At 40.9% G+C, this 18,628-nt stretch overlaps 1 protein-coding gene across 4 annotated transcripts in view; it reads left to right on the forward strand.

The window, feature by feature from the left end:
- PUS7 (pseudouridine synthase 7) overlaps positions 1-18,628 on the forward strand; it is a 107,709-nt gene that overhangs the window by 71,380 nt on the left and 17,701 nt on the right. For all 4 annotated transcript variants that reach the window (XR_013829863.1, XR_013829864.1, XM_079932076.1 and 1 more), the window contains exons 6-7: positions 3,024-3,135; positions 5,555-5,632. Coding sequence is in view for 2 of the 4 variants with exons in the window: in XM_079932076.1 (XP_079788202.1) it covers positions 3,024-3,135; positions 5,555-5,632 (190 nt within the window). In the remaining 2 variants the exon portion in view is untranslated. The remainder of the gene's footprint in view (positions 1-3,023; positions 3,136-5,554; positions 5,633-18,628) is intronic.

Genomic DNA, 18,628 nt, shown 5'->3' on the forward strand with positions numbered 1-18,628 from the left:
AATACATGAATCTTCCTGAATGTGGTTTTCTTTTTTTATCTAATTTCTGTTTCTCCTCTCCTGGGGCTGCCATATTAGACCATCAGAAGGTTGCTTCCTAGCCTGAGAATTCTTTGCATTAGTATTTTAAATCAGAGTGTCTCAAAAATGTTTGAAAGTTATTTTAAATTCACTTAAATTGTAAAGCTACCATCTATGCTACCTAGCATTCCAAGGATTTGGAGTTTTATGAAGTCAAACAAATTCCCCAAAATAAGTTGAGACTCACCGATTGTCCATTATTCAAAAACATTCCCAGTTAATCAATGCATATGCTTATTACTAGTTTGTGTACTGAGTGCACTTGGAAAAAGAATCCTTATGTCTGTTACTTGCAGAGGAGGTAATTGAATGCATGCTCACTGCTTGGATTTGCTAATAAAAGATGCATGCTTGTGAGCCAAACTCATATCAGTTGTCATGGTTTCTCTTAAGGTGTAATAGCATTTAGTTTTTTAGTCTTGCGGTTTCATTTATTTCTTGCCACTATAGTTAATTTTGAGCGTACTGAAAGGGTAGTTAGAGGAAAATGTAGCTACACTTCATCAATTTTTATCACAAATTTTTTTAAAGCTTTTTATTATGGACATTTTCAAACATGCGGACAAATAAAGGAAGTAGTATGCTGAACCCCTGTGTACCCATCAACCATCCTCAGTATTATTAACGTTCTGTTGTTTTGTTTGACCTCTTCCTCCCACTTTTTTTTCCTTTGTTGGAGTGTTTTTAAAGAAAATTCTACGTAGTACTTCATTTCACTCGTAAATACTTCAGTATGTATCTGACAGATAAGAACTAAAACCCTAAATCATTATCATATCCCCACAAAATCAACAGTAATTTCTTAATAGCTCATACCCCGTGCATGTTCAGTTTTTCTCTGATTGTCTCAGAAATGCCTTTTGCATACAGATGACTTGTTTAAATCATGATACAAACAAGGTCAGAACATTGCATTCGGTGGGTAAGTCTCTTAAATCTGTTTTAATATATCAGTTTGAGAACTGTTTTCCATAATAATTTTTTTCATTTTTTTCAAAGAAATCAGTGCAGGAAACTCATAAAACACAGAAAAGCACAATGCAAAACAGTCATTACTTGCAGTCTCACAACTGAAAGATAATCACAAATAGTGTTTTGGTACACGTCCTCCCATATTTAAGAAAACAAATCTCTGGATGGGGAGGCATTTTGCATCCAGTCTTACACCTTTTGCTACATCCTGTAGGCACAGACAGTGCAGCTTTTGAGGGTGAGTGGACAGGCCACTGTGAGGGGATTGAGACAGGGAGGCCTGGACCTGTCGGTGAGTTTTCTGCTTGTTCACTGTTTGCCTCTGCGACATTCCATTGTTAATGTCTAAATGGCTGTTAACCCACCACATAACCACCAGGCGCTGTAGGAGTCCTCAGTAGAAACTTTCCATGCGATCATTTGCATGTTCACTTCTAAAGCACTTTAATATTATTATAAATTAAATACTGCTCTCTTGTGCTCTTTATGCTGTGCATTTGGACAGAGGTCAGAACTGCAGCAGGTAAGAGCGGTTGGCGTTTCATGTAGATAAAATGAAATGCCAATGATTTTTGTCACAAGTGCTAAGTATAGACAGTTTTGCTTAAATGTAGGGAGCTGGAAGGAAAACCAAAAATAATATCCCTGGTCACAATTTTCTGAGGATGAGTTGTGAGGAATTCATACCAAGAGCCCAAGAAATACTTGCAGTGCTTTTTCTGTAATACTTTAAGCATACACGCTATGGCAGTTTTCCAAGACAGCTTATTGGTCAATTTGTTCTTTACATTGTAGCTTATATCCCTAACCTGTGAAGCAGTGCTTTTTCCCTTGGCAAAGGCAGGTGTACAAGTAACTTTAGTGTCAGAAGTTTCTTTTGTCTTTGAAGATGAAGGATTCATGAGTTCATGCTAAAGGGACAACGGCAAAGGAACATTTTTAAAAGAAGAAGACTTCTGGGGATTATATGAAATATTTTTTCACAGTCTTTCTTTCATAGTTACAGAAATCAACTGAATTAGATGCGTTCATAATAACAGCTGCAGCTGTGTGTCACACAAGACTCACGAACATTATTGTACAACATCTGGGACGTGCAGTTGTGGCTTACACATTTCTCCCAAAGTGTTGAGTTTTCAGAACACTCTTTGGGCAACTGAAGTCAAAATCTTAATATTGTTTAAATATATGTTTCTAGATTGTAGTGTAATTTTAATGTTCGTTTGGAAGAACAGTTTTAAAAGTCAGATTTTCCAAAGTCTCGGAATGTTTGCCAGTTTCTAAAAAGTTGAGCAATCGACGTAATAGTGGCTCAGAAGTTAATATTTAACCTGACTTAATTTTTAAAGTCTCCTCTTCCCCCAAGAATGACAATTAGGTATTGGATGCCAGCTGCTCTCTCTGTCCAGTAGACCTTTGCAAACCATCTAGTATTAGCTAAACTGTGATGGAAGTGGCCTTTGGAAAATCTAAACTTGTCACTGAGGCAGCTGCTCACAAGCTTTATCCCCAACCCTGCTGGGGCATCCAGCCTGTTGTGCGAACACCTGACGGGAGATGAGGCAAAGCTTGTAGGCTCTGCCATGACTGCTGTTTCCCTCTGGCCTGCATACGTTCTGGAGGGCCAGGTGGCCCCCTTTCAGACACATGCTTGTAAAGTAAGCCACTGGGGAATGGTGGACCCCTCTGTGTTTCTCTGTGTGAAGATTGCTGGTTAGGTTTAGTCATTTGTCACACCACCTGCATTTCTCGATTTTGATTTTAAATACAGACAGATAAGTATCCAATCACAGAAAGTTTAATAACTGTAGACCACAAGGTATAACCACTTAACCCATATTTCTTGTCAGACTAGATCTGATTTCTCTCTCAAAGGTTCTCTAGCAAAAATGATCTTGTGGGGTTTCATAAGAACTCAGGTAACTTTTACTATGGTGTATATAATAGTTAATTTTTTTTTTTTTTTTAAGATCCAAGAAAACATTCTTGGCCAAAATCTAGGGGAAGTTACTGCCACTTCCTACTGTACAAGGAAAACAAAGACACCATGGATGCTATTAATCTACTGTCTAAATATTTAAGGTTAGTATTTTGTTCTTTGGCCCATACAAAATCAAAACACAGAAGTGTATTTTCCTCTTTCCATGCTGATGAAAAAGGAGTGGGAAAATAGGCAAATAGGTAGCAAATGTGCCTCCTAGTTATGGTGGGTTTTTTTTCTTTGTTTGTTTGTTTTGGGAGGTTTTTTTTTGGCTGCACTGCATGGCTTGCAGGATCCTAGTTCCCCGACCAGGGATTGAACCTGGGCCACAGCAGTGAAAGCACCGAGTCCTAACCACTGGACTGCCAGGGAATTCCCAATTATAGTTTTCTTAGACAACAGTTGAATTAATTTTTTTTAACCTCCTTGCATATTGCCAGTGATTCAAAATGAAAATTCTTTAAGTAAGTGGTTTACATGTAGTTGAGAGTTACCAGTTCACCTAGCTGAAAATAAAAATTAACTTTCTTCCCTTAAAGCCTACACTTTGATGTGGTTGCAGAGGACTGCTACTAAACCATAAGCTCTTAACTCCAGGAGATAGACTAGATTGGAAACCGACACCAGTCAGATTTTCTCACAGGAGTGCAAATATAGTAGAGTTTGGGTCTCTGAGGATGAGCCAGGTGCCATTTTATTTTTGGAAATGGGTACAGGTACCATAGCAAACCTGTATGCATGGAAATTTGCTTTCTGATATATATTTAACCCAGTTTAAACACAGCACACAGTGTGTTAGTTTGCTATGGCTGCCTTGACAAGATACCACGAACTGGGTGGCTTAAATAAGAGACATTCATTTTCCCACAGTCCGAAGGCTGGAAGCCCCAAGCTCAGGGTGTTGGCAGGTTTGGTTTTTTCTGAGGCCTCTCCTTGGCTTGCAGATGGCCACTTCCTCTGTGTTCTCTCATGGTCTTCCCTCTGAGTGTGTCTGTGACCGGGAGTCTCTCTGTGTGTCCATGTTTCCTCTCCTTATATTAGGACACGAGTCTAATTGGATTAGGGCCTCATTTTAACTTAATCACCTCTTTAAAGGCTCTATCTCCAAATACACTTGCGTTCTGAGGTACTGGCTGTCACAGCCTCAACATAGGAATTTTAAGGGAGCACAGTTTAGTCCATAGGACACAGTACCATTTGAAGTAGCATTTTACTTCACTCTGGTTGCTAGCTCTCTCTGATTCCTTGTCTGTACCTGAACCCGGGAGAGTAGGCAGTTGGGGAGGGAGCTCCCCTGAGATCTGGAGTTGGGATTGCTCAGAGTTCAAGAAATTCTTCCCGTTTCTTTCCTGTTCGCGTGGAGCGGTTTTTATAAAATTCTTCTTGGTTAACTGGCTCACTTATATCTTCATATTAAAACTATTCCGATCCTTGTTTTAGCATTTGGCTTTTATACAAAGAAATAGCATGTATTTATGGAAAATTCACATTACTATTAACTTGTTTGAAATTGAAGGTATAAAATTTTTGAAGTGGTACGTGATATATCTAGAATGTATTTTTCTTTACCTTCACAGTTAGGTAATTAATGAATTGCATGTAATCAACAGGAAGTGCATTACTTCCTTCTCTGTTGCTGGCTAGTACAAATGTTTTGAGTCACACACAGCTGGACTTCCCTGGTGGCACAGTGGTTAAGAATCCGCCTGCCAGTGCAGGGGACATGGGTTCAAGCCCTGGTCCGGGAAGATCCCACATGCCACGGAGCAACTAAGCCCGCGCGCCACAACTACTGAGCCTGTGCTCTAGAGCCTGTGAGCTGCAACTACTGAGCCTGCGAGCCGCAACTACTGAGCCTGCGTGCCTAGAGCCCGGGCTCCACAACAAGAGAAGCCACCGCAATGAGAAGCCCGTGCACCGCAACAAAGAGTAGCCCCTGCTCGCTGCAACTAGAGAAAGCCTGTGCGCAGCAATGAAGACCCAATGCAGCCAACAATTAAATTAAAAAAATAATTTAAAAAAGTCATGGACAGCTAAGGAGGGGGTTGTTCAGGCATCTTTTTTTTTTTAAACACCTTTATTGGAGTATAATTGCTTTATAATTGTTCAGGCATCATTTACTTTCTTAGCTTGCACACTAATTTATGTTTTCCTGGTTTTTTTTTTTTTTTTTTTTTTTTGTGGTACGCGGGCCTCTAACTGTCGTGGCCTCTCCCGTTGCGGAGCACAGGCTCCGGATGCGCAGACTCAGCGGCCATGGCTCACGGGCCCAGCCGCTCCGCGGCATGTGGGATCTTCCCGGACCAGGGCATGAACCCGCGTCCCCTGCATCGGCAGGCGGACTCTCAACCATTACGCCACCAGGGAAGCCCTCCTGGGTATATTTTTAAATAAAGTTTGTCCTTACTCTTCTCTTATTCTGTTACGGTTTTAAGTATATTTATTTTAAATCTTAATTTATGAGAAGCATGATTTCCTAATGGTACGTGACTTCAGATGATTTTGTTTTTGTCTTATCAGAGTCAAGCCAAACATATTCTCCTACATGGGAACCAAAGATAAAAGGGCCATAACCGTTCAAGAGATTGCTGTTCTCAAGTAAGTAGTGAGTACATGTCAGGATTCGTACTGCAAAACTCCAAGCACCACCTTTCAGAGTTCTTGGATTTGCTTTGTGGAGTTTACCTCTTCCATCTTTAAATGGTGCCTCTGCCTATTCAAAAGATTGCTTTTCTATTTGTTTTTTTCTTCTTCCTTATCTGTATTTTCTAATGTTTTTGCAGCCAAAATGTTTTGCAGTAATTTTTAAAGGATTTTTGTGGTAGAGTCAAGAGAATAAGTGCCTCTTTCTCTCCTTTCTCTCTCTTTTTCATGCATTATTAAATATAAGTTATTTAAAATTACAGAACAGTGAATGAGGTCTTTTGTTACACTCTGGAGATATACAGATGAAAAAGATGGCAGAGAGAAAAATAAATCAGAACTTATTGCACAGTGAGATAAATGCTAAAATAGAGGTATATTTGGGGTATTAGGGTAGACCTGATGACAGAGCTTGGCATTCCTTGTGGGGGGCAGGCCAGGGAGGTTTTCACAGAAAATGGCATCTAGATGAGGGCTTCTCTGCCTCTTCACTTCTGGCATTTTGGACTGGGTAATTCTTTGTTGTAGGGGCTGTCCTGTGCATTGTAGGACGTTTAGCAGCAGCCCTGGTCTCTACCCACTAGATGTCAGTAGCATTCCCTCTACTGATGTCAGCATTGTGACAAACAAAAATGTCTCCAGACATTTCTAAATGTCCCTTGAAGGGCAAAATAGCCCCTGGTTGAGAATCACTGGTCTAGATTCTAGAAGGATGGGTAGGAGTTTCCTAGGGCTGGGAGGGTCTAGGGTTGTTGGTTCCACACCAAGAAAAGAGCTTGTGAAAAGACACTGGAAAGGATTTGGGGAGCATAGCATATTTGGTACCTGGCAGGTGTTTGAGTTTTGTGGGAGCTTAGCAGGAAATAAGGCTTGATGGGTAGGCACGGTCCAGATCCTGAAGGGCCCTGAGGGTCATGTTAGGATCTTGGACTTGACCTTAATCTAAACAGGGGGAGTCGTGTGTAGGGACAGGCTTAGCGGTTGTCAGTGAGCAAGAGGGATGGAACGGAGATCGGGGCTACCGCCATATGCTGGGGCGGAGGACAGGGGCCTGAACCCAGTCAGTTCAGTGAAGGTCAGAGGGAAAGGAGGAAGTTGGACAAACTCAGGCTTCTGTCCTCATGCACCCCCTGAGGTAAGGAGTGGTGGGAGGGAGAAATAAAGGGGCAGGAGAAAACTTTGGGGGTGATGCAGATGTTCATTAGCTTGAATGTGGTGATGGTTTCATGGGTTTTAACATTCACGTTAAAACTTGTACATTTTGAGTATGTACGGTTTACCGTATGGTAATTTTGTCATGAAAAATAAAGTCATCTATGCTTGCTATCCCCGCTGAAAACAAATGCATGTATGTATTTGTACTTTTCCCATCTTTTCATAAAGAAGTTGAGGTGGCGCCTCCTCTTCGCTCCACAGTCACCTGCCATCTGGCTCCTTTCCCACCCCTCCTCTGATGCATTTGAGATAATGTCAGGATTGAGCTCCCGGTTGCATCCTAATGGATTTTCCGGTCCTTTCCTTCACTGACCCTGGGACAGTGGCGTGATGTCATAGTAAAGGCAGGGTGAGAACATCTCTCCGCGACTTCACTAGTGGTGCTGTGGTGTCGCTGTGTTTGAGGGAGAGCGGGAGGAGACACCTGAAGATGCCAGTGCTCTCTCCTGGTGGCCTGGTCTCTCTCTCCCTGAGATCCATGGAACGTGGGGTCGTCTCCTGAGAGTGTAGGGGGCAGGAGTGGGGAAGGGAGCTTTAAAAGAGTGTGAAGATTTGAAACAGCCTCTGTGGGTGATGGGCTCGTCAGCAGCTCCTGACAATAGTGTACCAGCAGTGACTCGAGGGCTTGGGCTTTCCATGCTCTGGATGGGGGGCACAGAAGGTTCTTGCCTTCTCTTTGGTGTCCTGAAATACCATTGTAGTCAACTCCTGTGCTTTCCGGCCGGCCAGCTCTGGGAATTTTTCCACGTAAATTAAAAAATGGATTGGTTCAGGGGCTTCCCTGGTGACGCAGTGGTTGAGAGTCCGCCTGCCGATGCAGGGGACATGGGTTCGTGCCCTGGTCCGGGAAGATCCCACATGCCACGGAGCGGCTGGACCCGTGAGCCATGGCCACTGGGCCTGCACGTCCAGAGCCTGTGCTCCGCAACGGGAGAGGCTACACCAGTGAGAGGCCCGCGTACCGCAAAAAAAAAAAAAAAAAGGATTGGTTCAATTTGTTTTCAACACAGAAGGAACTAGGTAGAAAATGAAAGTTCCACCATAATTGTACTCCCTCAGAGATTGCTTTGCTTACGGCTTGGTATATTTTTGTAGGGGACTCTTTTTTCCTTATAAACCGAAATATTTATTTTAAATGTGTTCTTTTCTTGCAAACAATAAATGATGTACCTCTTTCCCTGTTAATAAGTAGCAAAAGATATTTAAATATATGGATGCATCCTAATTTATGAACTACTGTTCTATTTCTGAATGTTTACATAGTTTCCCATTTCTTGCTATTATAAGCAGTTCCATGATGAACATATTGGGAGTTAAATCTTGGCACACATCTGTGATAACTTCATTAAGATAAGCTTAGCAGCGGAATTACTGCCTTAAAGGGAACGTGAAATTCTAGGTTTTAGGTTTTAGTTAGCAGAGTTTACTTGCCCTGTAGAAAGGTGGTACCAGTTTATCACCTTTATTCTTCTCCAGAATCCTCCCTGACACATATCACGATCTAAGAAAAAAATAATTTACTAATTTGAGGGTCAAAAAATGGCATCTCGTTATTTTCTGTTGCATTTTATGATGTGACATCTTTGAAGCGTGAAGGTACTTATTTCTCTTCTTCGTCAGCCACCAGGTGTCATACTTGATCACAATGCGGCTCTATTCATAGACCTTTGCTGCCTTTATCATCTTCCTGTTGACTTAGTAAGAAACCATATTAGACACCTCAGTGCTGGCCTTTGGAAAGCACATAGCACTTATCTTGCGGATGCAGGCTGCACCCTTCGTTTGCTTAATGGGTACGTGGGGCTGGGCAGATTGGCCTTTCCCGTGAGAACTGGTGGACAGGATAAACCCACTCCGCCACACAAGGATTTTAATTATTGCTGAATTGATCAATCCTCCGGATAAGCAGCATTTCAGCTTCATGTAACTCTCCAAAGTCACCTAGTAGTTTTAACAGGATCTCAAGCAGGAACAGCCTCATTCAGCATGATTTGTTTCTTTTCCTGCCTCTTCCTGCCAGTCTCCTTTCTGAGCCTGGGCCAGTATTTCCCTGGCTTTGTTAATAAAGGCTTTTTTGTGCAACATGCTGCTTAGGTTGGCTCCTGATGTTTAAACGCAAGATTTTGGTCGTCCCAAGTTACTCACAGAATTGCTGTGAACTGACAGCCGAAGAGCTTGATCCAGGATCATCAAAGTTAAAACTATGAACAGTACCGTGAAAAGTATTGTCAGCTTCATTCCATCAGTTCTCAGGGGGCACCCACACCACTGAGAACTGAGTGTAGCTCTTGCTTTCTGCTGTGCTAGTGGGTTTCAGAAATATATGTTGTGTATTTAAGAATAGACAGTAGAATATGATTCAGCCATGAAAAGGAATGAAGTACTGATACATACTATGACATGGATTAAAACATTATGCTAAATAAAAGAAGTCATACACAGAAGGCCACATACTATATGGTTATATTTGTATGAAATGTCCCAAATAGGGAAATCCGTAGAGACAAAGTAGATTAGTGGTTGCTAGGAGCCGCAGATCTAGGGAATGGGGTCAGTGGGTGTAGGGTTTCTTTTGGAGGTGAGAGAAATGTTCTGGAATTAGATAGTGGTGACAGTTGCATAACATTGTGAATATACTAGAGACCACTGAATTGTACACTTTATAATGGTTAAAATGATAACCTTTTTGTTATGTTAATTTTAGCTCAACTTAAAAAAAAAAAAAAGAACAGAGCTGTCTTTCATGGCTGTTGGGCATCAGTCTTCATAAGCTCTCTCCAGAGCTGCCAAGTTGCTTATCTGATTCCTTCTTTCCTCCTGACTCTTATTAAATATTCCATTCGTTTCTACAACAGTAGTTACTGACCAAAGAGGGGTTCTGTCCTCCTGGTTCTCCCTCTGTTCACCTCCATCCTCTCCTGCCTGGACTCCAGGATACTGTTTCTGGATTAATTTATGCCCTGTGGCTCTCCCATTGTCCCTACATATCTGAAGTCAAGGACGTGGTGCCCTTTTTCTCCTCGATCTGCTGCCTCTGAGCAGCTGGCCCAGGCTGGTATAGACCCACTTTATACCTTTTTGGTACTCGGGTTGGACAGGGCATTCAGAGCCAGGGGAGAGGGTAAAGGAGTATGAGCTTTGCCCACTTCTCAGGCTAGCTTCCTACATTTTATAATAATTAATGGGATAATGACAAATGTTTTTTCCTCAAGAAATTTGGTCAGGCTGTTTCTGCTCATATTGAACCAGGAAACAGATAAGACTGATTGATAGCGTCAAGGAATTGACTGTCTTCAGGGAGTATGGGGACATTCTCAGCAAGGAAACAAGAATTCTCTGAGATGAAATGGCAAACTGGTATTATATCGGTGGATTTTAAACAGTTTAACTCAGTAACAGCATATTTTTAACAAGGGAGTAAGATAAAATTTCCCCACTACTTTTTCATGTAATGTTGGAAATTCAGAGGCTGCAGAGCAGGGACACACACCTCTGTGGGGCTGCTTCCATGATTAGCTGCTCTGGGTTGATAGACCAGGCACTTTGGGGCAGAACAGCCTCTCGTGCAGGCCCTGGGCCCAGGAGCCGCATCCAGGTCCTCCCAACCCCTGTATTTCCAGGCAAAGCTGGAACATGGCTCCTCATAACAAGAGCCAGCAGGAATGTGCTTAAGGACCAAGGCTGAAAAACACTGCACAGTCCAGAGTAGTAAAGAGAGAAGTGTTTTCAACAAAGTGAAGCACAGACGCTCTTTGTTCTGGTAGTTCTCAGCGTAGATGTCTTTTCAGAGGAAGTCTGAATTCAGAAAAACTTAAAACGGCTTTCTTAGGCACAGTGATACACTGTGCAGCATTATTGGTGATTTTGAAAAATTGTAAACAACCCAGGTGACCCGAACTGGAAAATCTTAAATGAATGGCTAAATAAGTAAATTCCAATTGATGAATTATTTTTGACCATATTAGATTATTTGTAATTTTCAAAAAGGCTCTTTATTAAAGGAAAGGGCAAAGTGTGAAAGTCTCAAATGAAAAACCAATGTCCTGTTTAATGGTGAAATACTAGAGCATTTTATTAGAGCTGGGAACAAAGTAAATAAAGATGACCACACTATTACCACTATTTATCATTGTTCTAGGCATACTGTAATACAAAAAACAAAATTAAGAAATAAGTGGTGTAAAAATTATAAGGGAGGAGGCCAAATTGCAGTTTTTGTTACTGATATTTTATTGTTTCTACGCAAGGAGTTGACTGAAAGTTATACAAGATAGGAAAGATTATGTACAAAAATCAATATTCAGATGAGAGCCAATTAGAAATTATAATGGAAAAAACTCTTTTACACAGAAAAAGTTTAAAAGAAAAGAAAAGAACATACCTAGAAACAAAGATTTTTGTAAAGTATAAGATCTCTCTCTATGAAGAAACTTTGAAATGCTATTGATCGATGTAAAAGGACTTGAATTAATGAATGCTATAGCCTGTTCTTGGATACATATAAATGTTCTCTAATGAACAAATGTATAAATTTGTGCTGATACTAATGAAAATTCCAATAGAATGTTTCAGTGTAATCAAGCTGATCATAATGTGGGAAAGACACAGAACTAGCCATAAAAATTCTGGAAAAAGTGACTAATAAAGGGGTATTAGCCTCAGTATATATATATGACATATCTATAAAAATAAAAAATATATGTATAAATACATATAGATTTTCATTTTTAAAATGTTTTTATTGAAACATTCTCATGATGATTTCTGCTGTGGGGTAAATTGTACGCTTAGACTAGTAAAACATTTTAACTACACTTTCCACCCTAAGATATTTCTGGATTTATAGTAATCGATTTCTCTAACTTACCACCTGTTTTTATTTTTTTTAATTTATTTTTTTTGAAGTGTAGTTGATTTACATTGTTTCAGGTGTACAGCAAAGTCAGTTTTATACTTATATATATATATGTATATACACGCACAGACACACACACACACGCATATATTCTTTTTCAGATTCTTTCCCATTATTGGTTTTTACAAGATACTGAATATAGTTCCCTGTACTATACAGTACGACGTTGTTTATTTTATATATAGTATTGTATGTATGTTAATCTCACATTCCCAGTTTATTCCTCTCTTCCCCCTTTCCCCTGTGGTAACCATAAGTTTGTTCTCTATGTCTGTGAGTCTGTTTCTGTTTTGTAAATAAGTTCATTTGTATATATTTTTTTACCACATATAAGTAAAAGCATATAATATTTGTCTTTGTCTGACTTACTTCACTTGGTATGATAATCTCCAGGTCCATCCGTGTTGCTGCAAATGGCATTATTTCATTCTTTGTTATGGCTGAGTAATATTCTATTGTATGTAGGTACCACATCTTCTGTAGCCATTCATCTTTCAATAGACATTTAGGTTGTTTCCATGTCTTGACTCTTGTAAATAGTGCTGCTATGAACGCTGGGGCGCATGTATCATTTTTTTAAAAAATATATTTATTTATTTATTTTTGGCTGCGTTGGGTCTCCGTTGCTGTGCGTGGGCTTTCTCTAGTTGCAGCGAGCGGGGCCTAGTCTTTGTTCCGGTGTGCGGGCTTCTTATTACGGTGGCTTCTCTTTTTGCAGAGCATGGGCTCTAGGCATGCGGGCTCAGTAGTTGTGGCTCATGGGCTCTAGAGCGCAGGCTCATTAGTTGTGGTGCACGGGCTTAGTTGCTCCACGGCATGTGGGATCTTCCGGGACCAGGGCTCGAACCCATGTCCCCTGCCTTGGCAGGCGGATTCTTAACCACTGTACCACCAGGGAAGCCCACATGCATCTTTTTAAATTAGAGTTTTCATCTTTTCTGGGTATATGCCCGGGAGTGGCATTGCTAGATCATATGGCATCTCTATTTTTAGTTTTTTAAGGAACCTTGATACTCTTCTCCATAGTGGCTGTTACCAATTTACATTCCCACCAACAGTGTAGGAGCGTTCCCTTTTCTCTACACCCTCTCCAGCATTTGTTATTTGTAGGCTTTTTAATGGTCATTCTGACTGGTGCGAAGTGGTACCTCACTGTAGTTTTGATTTGCATGTCTCTTAATAATTAGCAAGATTGAGCATCTTTTCATGTACCTGTTGGCCATCTGTATGTCTTTTTTGGAGAAATGTCTATTTAGGTCTTCTGCCCATTTTTTGATTGGTTTTGTTTTTTTTTTTTGATAATGAGCTATATAAACTGTTTGTATATTTTGCAAATTAAGCCCTCGTTGGTTGCATCATTTGTAAATATTTTCTTCCAGTCTGTTGTCTTTTTGTTTTGTTTATGATTTCCTACGCTGTGCAAAAGCTTTTATGTTTAATTAGATCCCATTCGTTTATTTTTGCTTTTGTTTCCATTACTCTAGGAGATGGACACAAGAAAACAGTGCTATGATTTATGTCAAAGCATGTTCTTTTAAAATAATTAATTAATTAGTTAATTAATTTATGGCTGCGTTGGGTCTTCGTTGCTGTGCGCAGGCTTTCTCTAGTTGTGGCGAGCCGGGCCTAGTCTTTGTTCTGTTGTGCGGCCTTCTCATTGCGGTGGCTTCTCGTTGCAGAGCATGGGCTCTAGGCATGCGGGCTTCAGTAGTTGTGGCGCATGGGCTCAGTAGTTGTGGCTCGCGGGCTCTAGAGCGCAGGCTCAGTAGTTGGGGCGCACGAGCTTAGCTGCTCTGCAACATGTGGAATCTTCCCGGACCAGGGCTCAAACCCGTGTCTCCTGCATTGGCAGGTGGATTCTTAACCAGTGCGCCACCAGGGAAGCCCAAAGCATGTTCTGCCTATATTTTTTTCTAGGATTTTTATAGTATCTGGTCTTACCTTTAGGTCTTTAATCCATTTTGAGTTTATTTTTGTTTATGTTGTTAGAGAATGTTCTAATTTCATTCTTTTACATGTAGCTGTCCAGCCTCAGTATATTTTAAAGCATATTATAGAAGTATAGTAGGGACTTCCCTGGCAGTCCATTGGTTAAGACTCCACACTCCTAAGGCATGGGGCACGGGTTCGATCCCTGGTTGGGGAACGAAGATCCCACATGCTGCGTGGCATGGCCAAAAAAGTATAGCAGTTAAAGCAATATGATACTGGCACATAAACGGGTAGCATTAGAATAATTACAGACCCAGATATATCCTCAGAGTTAGTGTGTAAGCAAGTAGCATTTAAAATAAGCAAAGAAGAGTGTTGGTTTTTTTGTTTGTTTTCTAATTTATTAGTTGCAGCAGGTGGGCTCCTTAGTTGTGGCATGTGAACTCTTAGCTGCGGCATGCATGTGGGATATAGTTCCCTGACCAGGGATCGAACCCTGGCCCCCTGCATTGGGAGTGTGGAGTCTTAACCACTGTGCCACCAGGGAAGTCCCAAAGAAAAGTTCTGAGTCAGTGAATTTGTTGAAATGACTGAGTAGCCACCTGAAAAAAAAAAATTAAATTGACTCCTTACCTGAGTTTTTATATGTCTTCACTGGAAGAGGCAAAGCTTTGCCAAATATTAACAAAGCCATTTGAAAGGCGGTATCAGCCACAGTGTCACTGCGAAGATAGATGGAGAGAGAGAGATATATGATATTACAGATAGATGTAATATGAATATTTATCTTTTGTAACCAGGTCCTGGGTGTAGTATTTATATTCCTCAATCTGCCTTTTAAAAAAAGACAAAAAGCCAAAAGATACGTGTATGCTGATAATTTAAAATGCAGAACCAAAGCCACTGAGCAGCAGCTGATACTGTTACTGACTTGTGTGTGAACAGCTTTCCCCTCTTTTTTCCTTAACCTCCTTGTTGCCTAGGATGAAGAGAGTCCAAAATTTAAAGCAGAGCGGGAGAACTTGACCTCCTCCCATTCCTCTCTAAACGAGCCACTTTGGGCATCAGTAGTTGACTGGGGAGAGTAAACAGAAACTGCCAGTCAAAGCCCCTGGGACTCCAGTACCAGAGTTCTTTTCTTCTTTGCCACAACCATTGTAGACTTTAAAAGACCAGTAAGTCAAGATTAGTGTGTTAGGGACAGCATGGAGGCCAGCACTGCTGTAAATGAGACATGATGAAAAGTACGTCACTACTGTTGGCCAGACCAGAAGGAGACAAAAGGAAAAGTACCCTTTTTACTCTAAAACAATAATAACTGGGGCTTCCCTGGTGGCGCAGTGGTTAGGATTGCGCCTGCCAATGCAGGGGACACGGGTTCGAGCCTTGGTCCGGGAGGATCCCACATGCCACGGAGCGGCTAAGCCCGTGTGCCACGACTACTGAGCCTGTACTCTAGAGCCTGCGAGCCACAACTACTGAGCCCACGCGCCTAGAGCCTGTGCTGCGTGACGGTAGAGGCCACCACAACCAAGAGCAGCCCCACTCACCACAATTGGAGAAGGCCTGCGTGCAGCAACGAGGACCCAGTGCAGCCAATAAATAAATAAGTAAATAAATTCATAAGAAACAACAACAACTGCAAAAGTACTCTACTTATACCTGGGGATACTATTTAAAAAAAATAATCTCTGACGAGGGACACCCTTCCTAAATAGACTTAAATCCCAGAGCTATTTGGAAAAAATTCGACTAACTAAAATGCAACTAACTAAATTTCAACTAACTGAAAATCAGCAGACTCACAGACTTAGAGAACGAACTTACGGTTACCAGGGTGGAGGGGAGGGGGGAGGGATAATTAGGGAGTTTGGGATTGACATGTACACACTGCTGTATTTAAAATGGATAACCAGGGCTTCCCCAGTGGCACAATGGTTAAGAATCCGCCTGCCAGTGCAGAGTACACGGGTTCAAGCCCTTGTCCAGGGAGATCCTATATGCTGCGGAGCAACTAAGGCCGGGCACCACTACTACTGAGCCTGTGCTCTAGAGCCTGCGAGCCACGACTCCTGAAGCCTGCATGCCTAGAGCCCGTGCTCTGCAAAGAGAAGCCACCACAGCGAGAAGCCTGCACACCGCAGCAAAGAGTAGTCCCCACTCTCTTCAATTAGAGAAAGCCCACACGCAACAATGAAGACCCAACACAGCCAAAAATAAATAAATAAAAAAAAATTTTTTTTAAATCAAAATAAAATTAAAATTAAAAAGAAATGATAACCAACTAGGACCTACTGTATAGCACAGAAAACTCTGCTCTATATTATCTAACAACCTAAATGGGAAAATGAAAAAAAAATTTTTTACTGTACAGTCCTATTTGTAGAAGAACGCCAGCTAATATAGGAGGAATGGTGGGTATAGAAAAACAGTCTTTTGCAGTCAACACAGTAATATTTGCCTCAGCCAGCAATTACCCTTGGGGGACTTCCCTGCTGGTCCAGTGGTTAAGACTCTGTGCTTCCAATGCAGGCAGTGTGGGTTCCATCCCTGTTCTGGGAGCTGGGATCCCACATGCAGCACAGCGAAAAAAAAATAATAATAAAAAATTATCCTCGGGTACCTAAACAGTTGGATGAAAGACTATGGGGGAAGAGGATAGTCACAGAATTTTTAAAATGTCACCCCACAAGTTACCAACTAAAAAAAGGGAAAGGAGAGAGAGATACCGTTTCGCTGTGATACACTGAAAAAGCCACAGCATCACCTACGTGATATTCCCACCAAAATCTGGGCATCTTAATGTGAGGAAACAATGATTGTCCTGGTTCTTGATTAGATCCTGAATTTAAGGAGGTTTAAAAAAAAAATCTAAGTGATGTTATTGGGGGAATTGGGTGAATTGGATGTGGACTGTTCAGCAGTGGCCTTGAATTCACATTGGCTTTGTGAGGGTGACTGGTGGTTAGAAACGTGGGAGACCCTGCTGTTCTTAGGAGACACACTGCAGTCACTTTAGGGGTGAGGTGTCCCTAGTCTGCAGGTCACTCTCACATGGTTCAGAAAAATACATAGGTTTTACCTGCATGTGTGTATGTATGCGTATATGTGTAATGTGTGGGTGTTCATATATCTAGAAATATATGTAAAGTAAATCTGGGAAATGGTTAGCAATTGGTAAATCTACAGGTGAGGTATAAGACCTTTCGTTATAGTGTTGCCAATTTTCTCCAGTTTGATTTTTTTTAACATGAAGTTGGGAAATTTTCTAAAGTGTAAAATATTATGAATAAACTCACAAAATGGGAGATAATATTTGCAAGCTATGTGGTAAAGGGTAGATTTCCTTAATATATGAAAACAGAAGAATATTAACAATCCAATAAAAAAATAAGTAGTAGGACGAACAGGTACTTCACAGTCAAGATAATAAAGAAATGTTTAGTTTCTCTCATAGTAAGCATTCAGATAAAAATCAAAATAGCATTTTTTAAAAATAAATAAATTTATTTATTTTTGGCTGCGTTGGGTCTTCGTTGCTGTGTGGGCTTTCTCTGGTTGCGGTGAGCGGGGGGCTACTCTTCATCGTGGTGCGTGGGCTTTAGTAGTTGTGGCTCTCGGGCTCTAGAGCGCAGGCTCAGTAATTGTGGCGCGTGGGCTTAGTTGCTCCGCGGCATGTGGGATCTTCCCAGACCAGGGCTCGAACCTGTGTCCCCTGCACTGACAGACGGATTCTTAACGACTGCACCACTAGGGAAGCCCCAAGGTAGCATTTTTAACTTATCAGCCTGACAGAGCTCAAAAAGGTTTATAACATCCTGTGTGAGGAGACACAGGCCTGAGGAAGTAGGCACTTACATATTAATGGTGTGAGTGTGAATTGGTGTAACTGTTTTGGAGGGCAATAGGCGTTAAAATTTAAGATCCCTGCCTTCTAATTGTAGGGGCTTGTCTGAATCATTCACTTATGTAGATGCACCAAGAAGTCTATACGAGGGTATGTGTTATAGAATGGATTGTAATAGCAAAAGATGGGTAGCAATTTAAATGCCCATCACAGGGGACTGGTCAGATAAAGGTCAGAGAAAGGATCCAGGCAGTGCAGCAGCCATTCTTCGAAGCTGTACACAGAGTGAGGCAGCTCTAGAAGGACTGTATGCATAAGCCAAGTCTGTAATATGCATTTTTTCAGTGAATATAAGCAAGATGCTGAACAATTTATAATGTAACAAAAATTGTTTTTTGAAAGGGAAGATCTGGATGCTAGTTACATGGTTGTGTTCACTTTGTGAAAATCCGTCAAGCAGAACACTTACGATCTGTGCACTTTTCTGTATATATAACGTATGTATTAAAAGCTTACAAAGAAATTCCAAAAAGAGAGAAGACAATAGGTATACCTGTGTGTACAGAAAGTGTTACTAGAAGAATAGACAAGAAACTTTTAATGTTGGCTGCCAGTGGGGAGGGGTATTGAGGGATAGAGATAGAACAGAGGCCTTTCAGTACTGTATTTCTTTTTCTATGTGTATTACTATTAAAAAAGTTAAGAAGTTTTTCATGAAAATTTTATCATGCCATTTAAATGATAGCAGGAGGGTACAGATTATGGTAGGATTCTGACTACATATATATAGTCAGATAAAGATAAATATTATATAAATATATTTGACATGAATTTAAGAAAGAAAGAATGGGAGGAAATTCAAAGTTAGATATTAACAGATTTTTTTTTCAGGTGATGAAACTGAATTTTTTTTTTCTTCTGTACTTTTCTGTATTTTTCCAAGTTTTCTGTAGTGAGTTTACAATACTTTTCTGAGGGACAAAAATGAAAATATGACTTTTTTAATGCTTAATGACTATCTTTTTACCTGTAGGGATTGCTC

This window comes from Stenella coeruleoalba (assembly GCF_951394435.1).
Source record: "Stenella coeruleoalba genome assembly, chromosome: 9".
NCBI classification, from domain to species: Eukaryota; Metazoa; Chordata; class Mammalia; order Artiodactyla; family Delphinidae; genus Stenella; species Stenella coeruleoalba.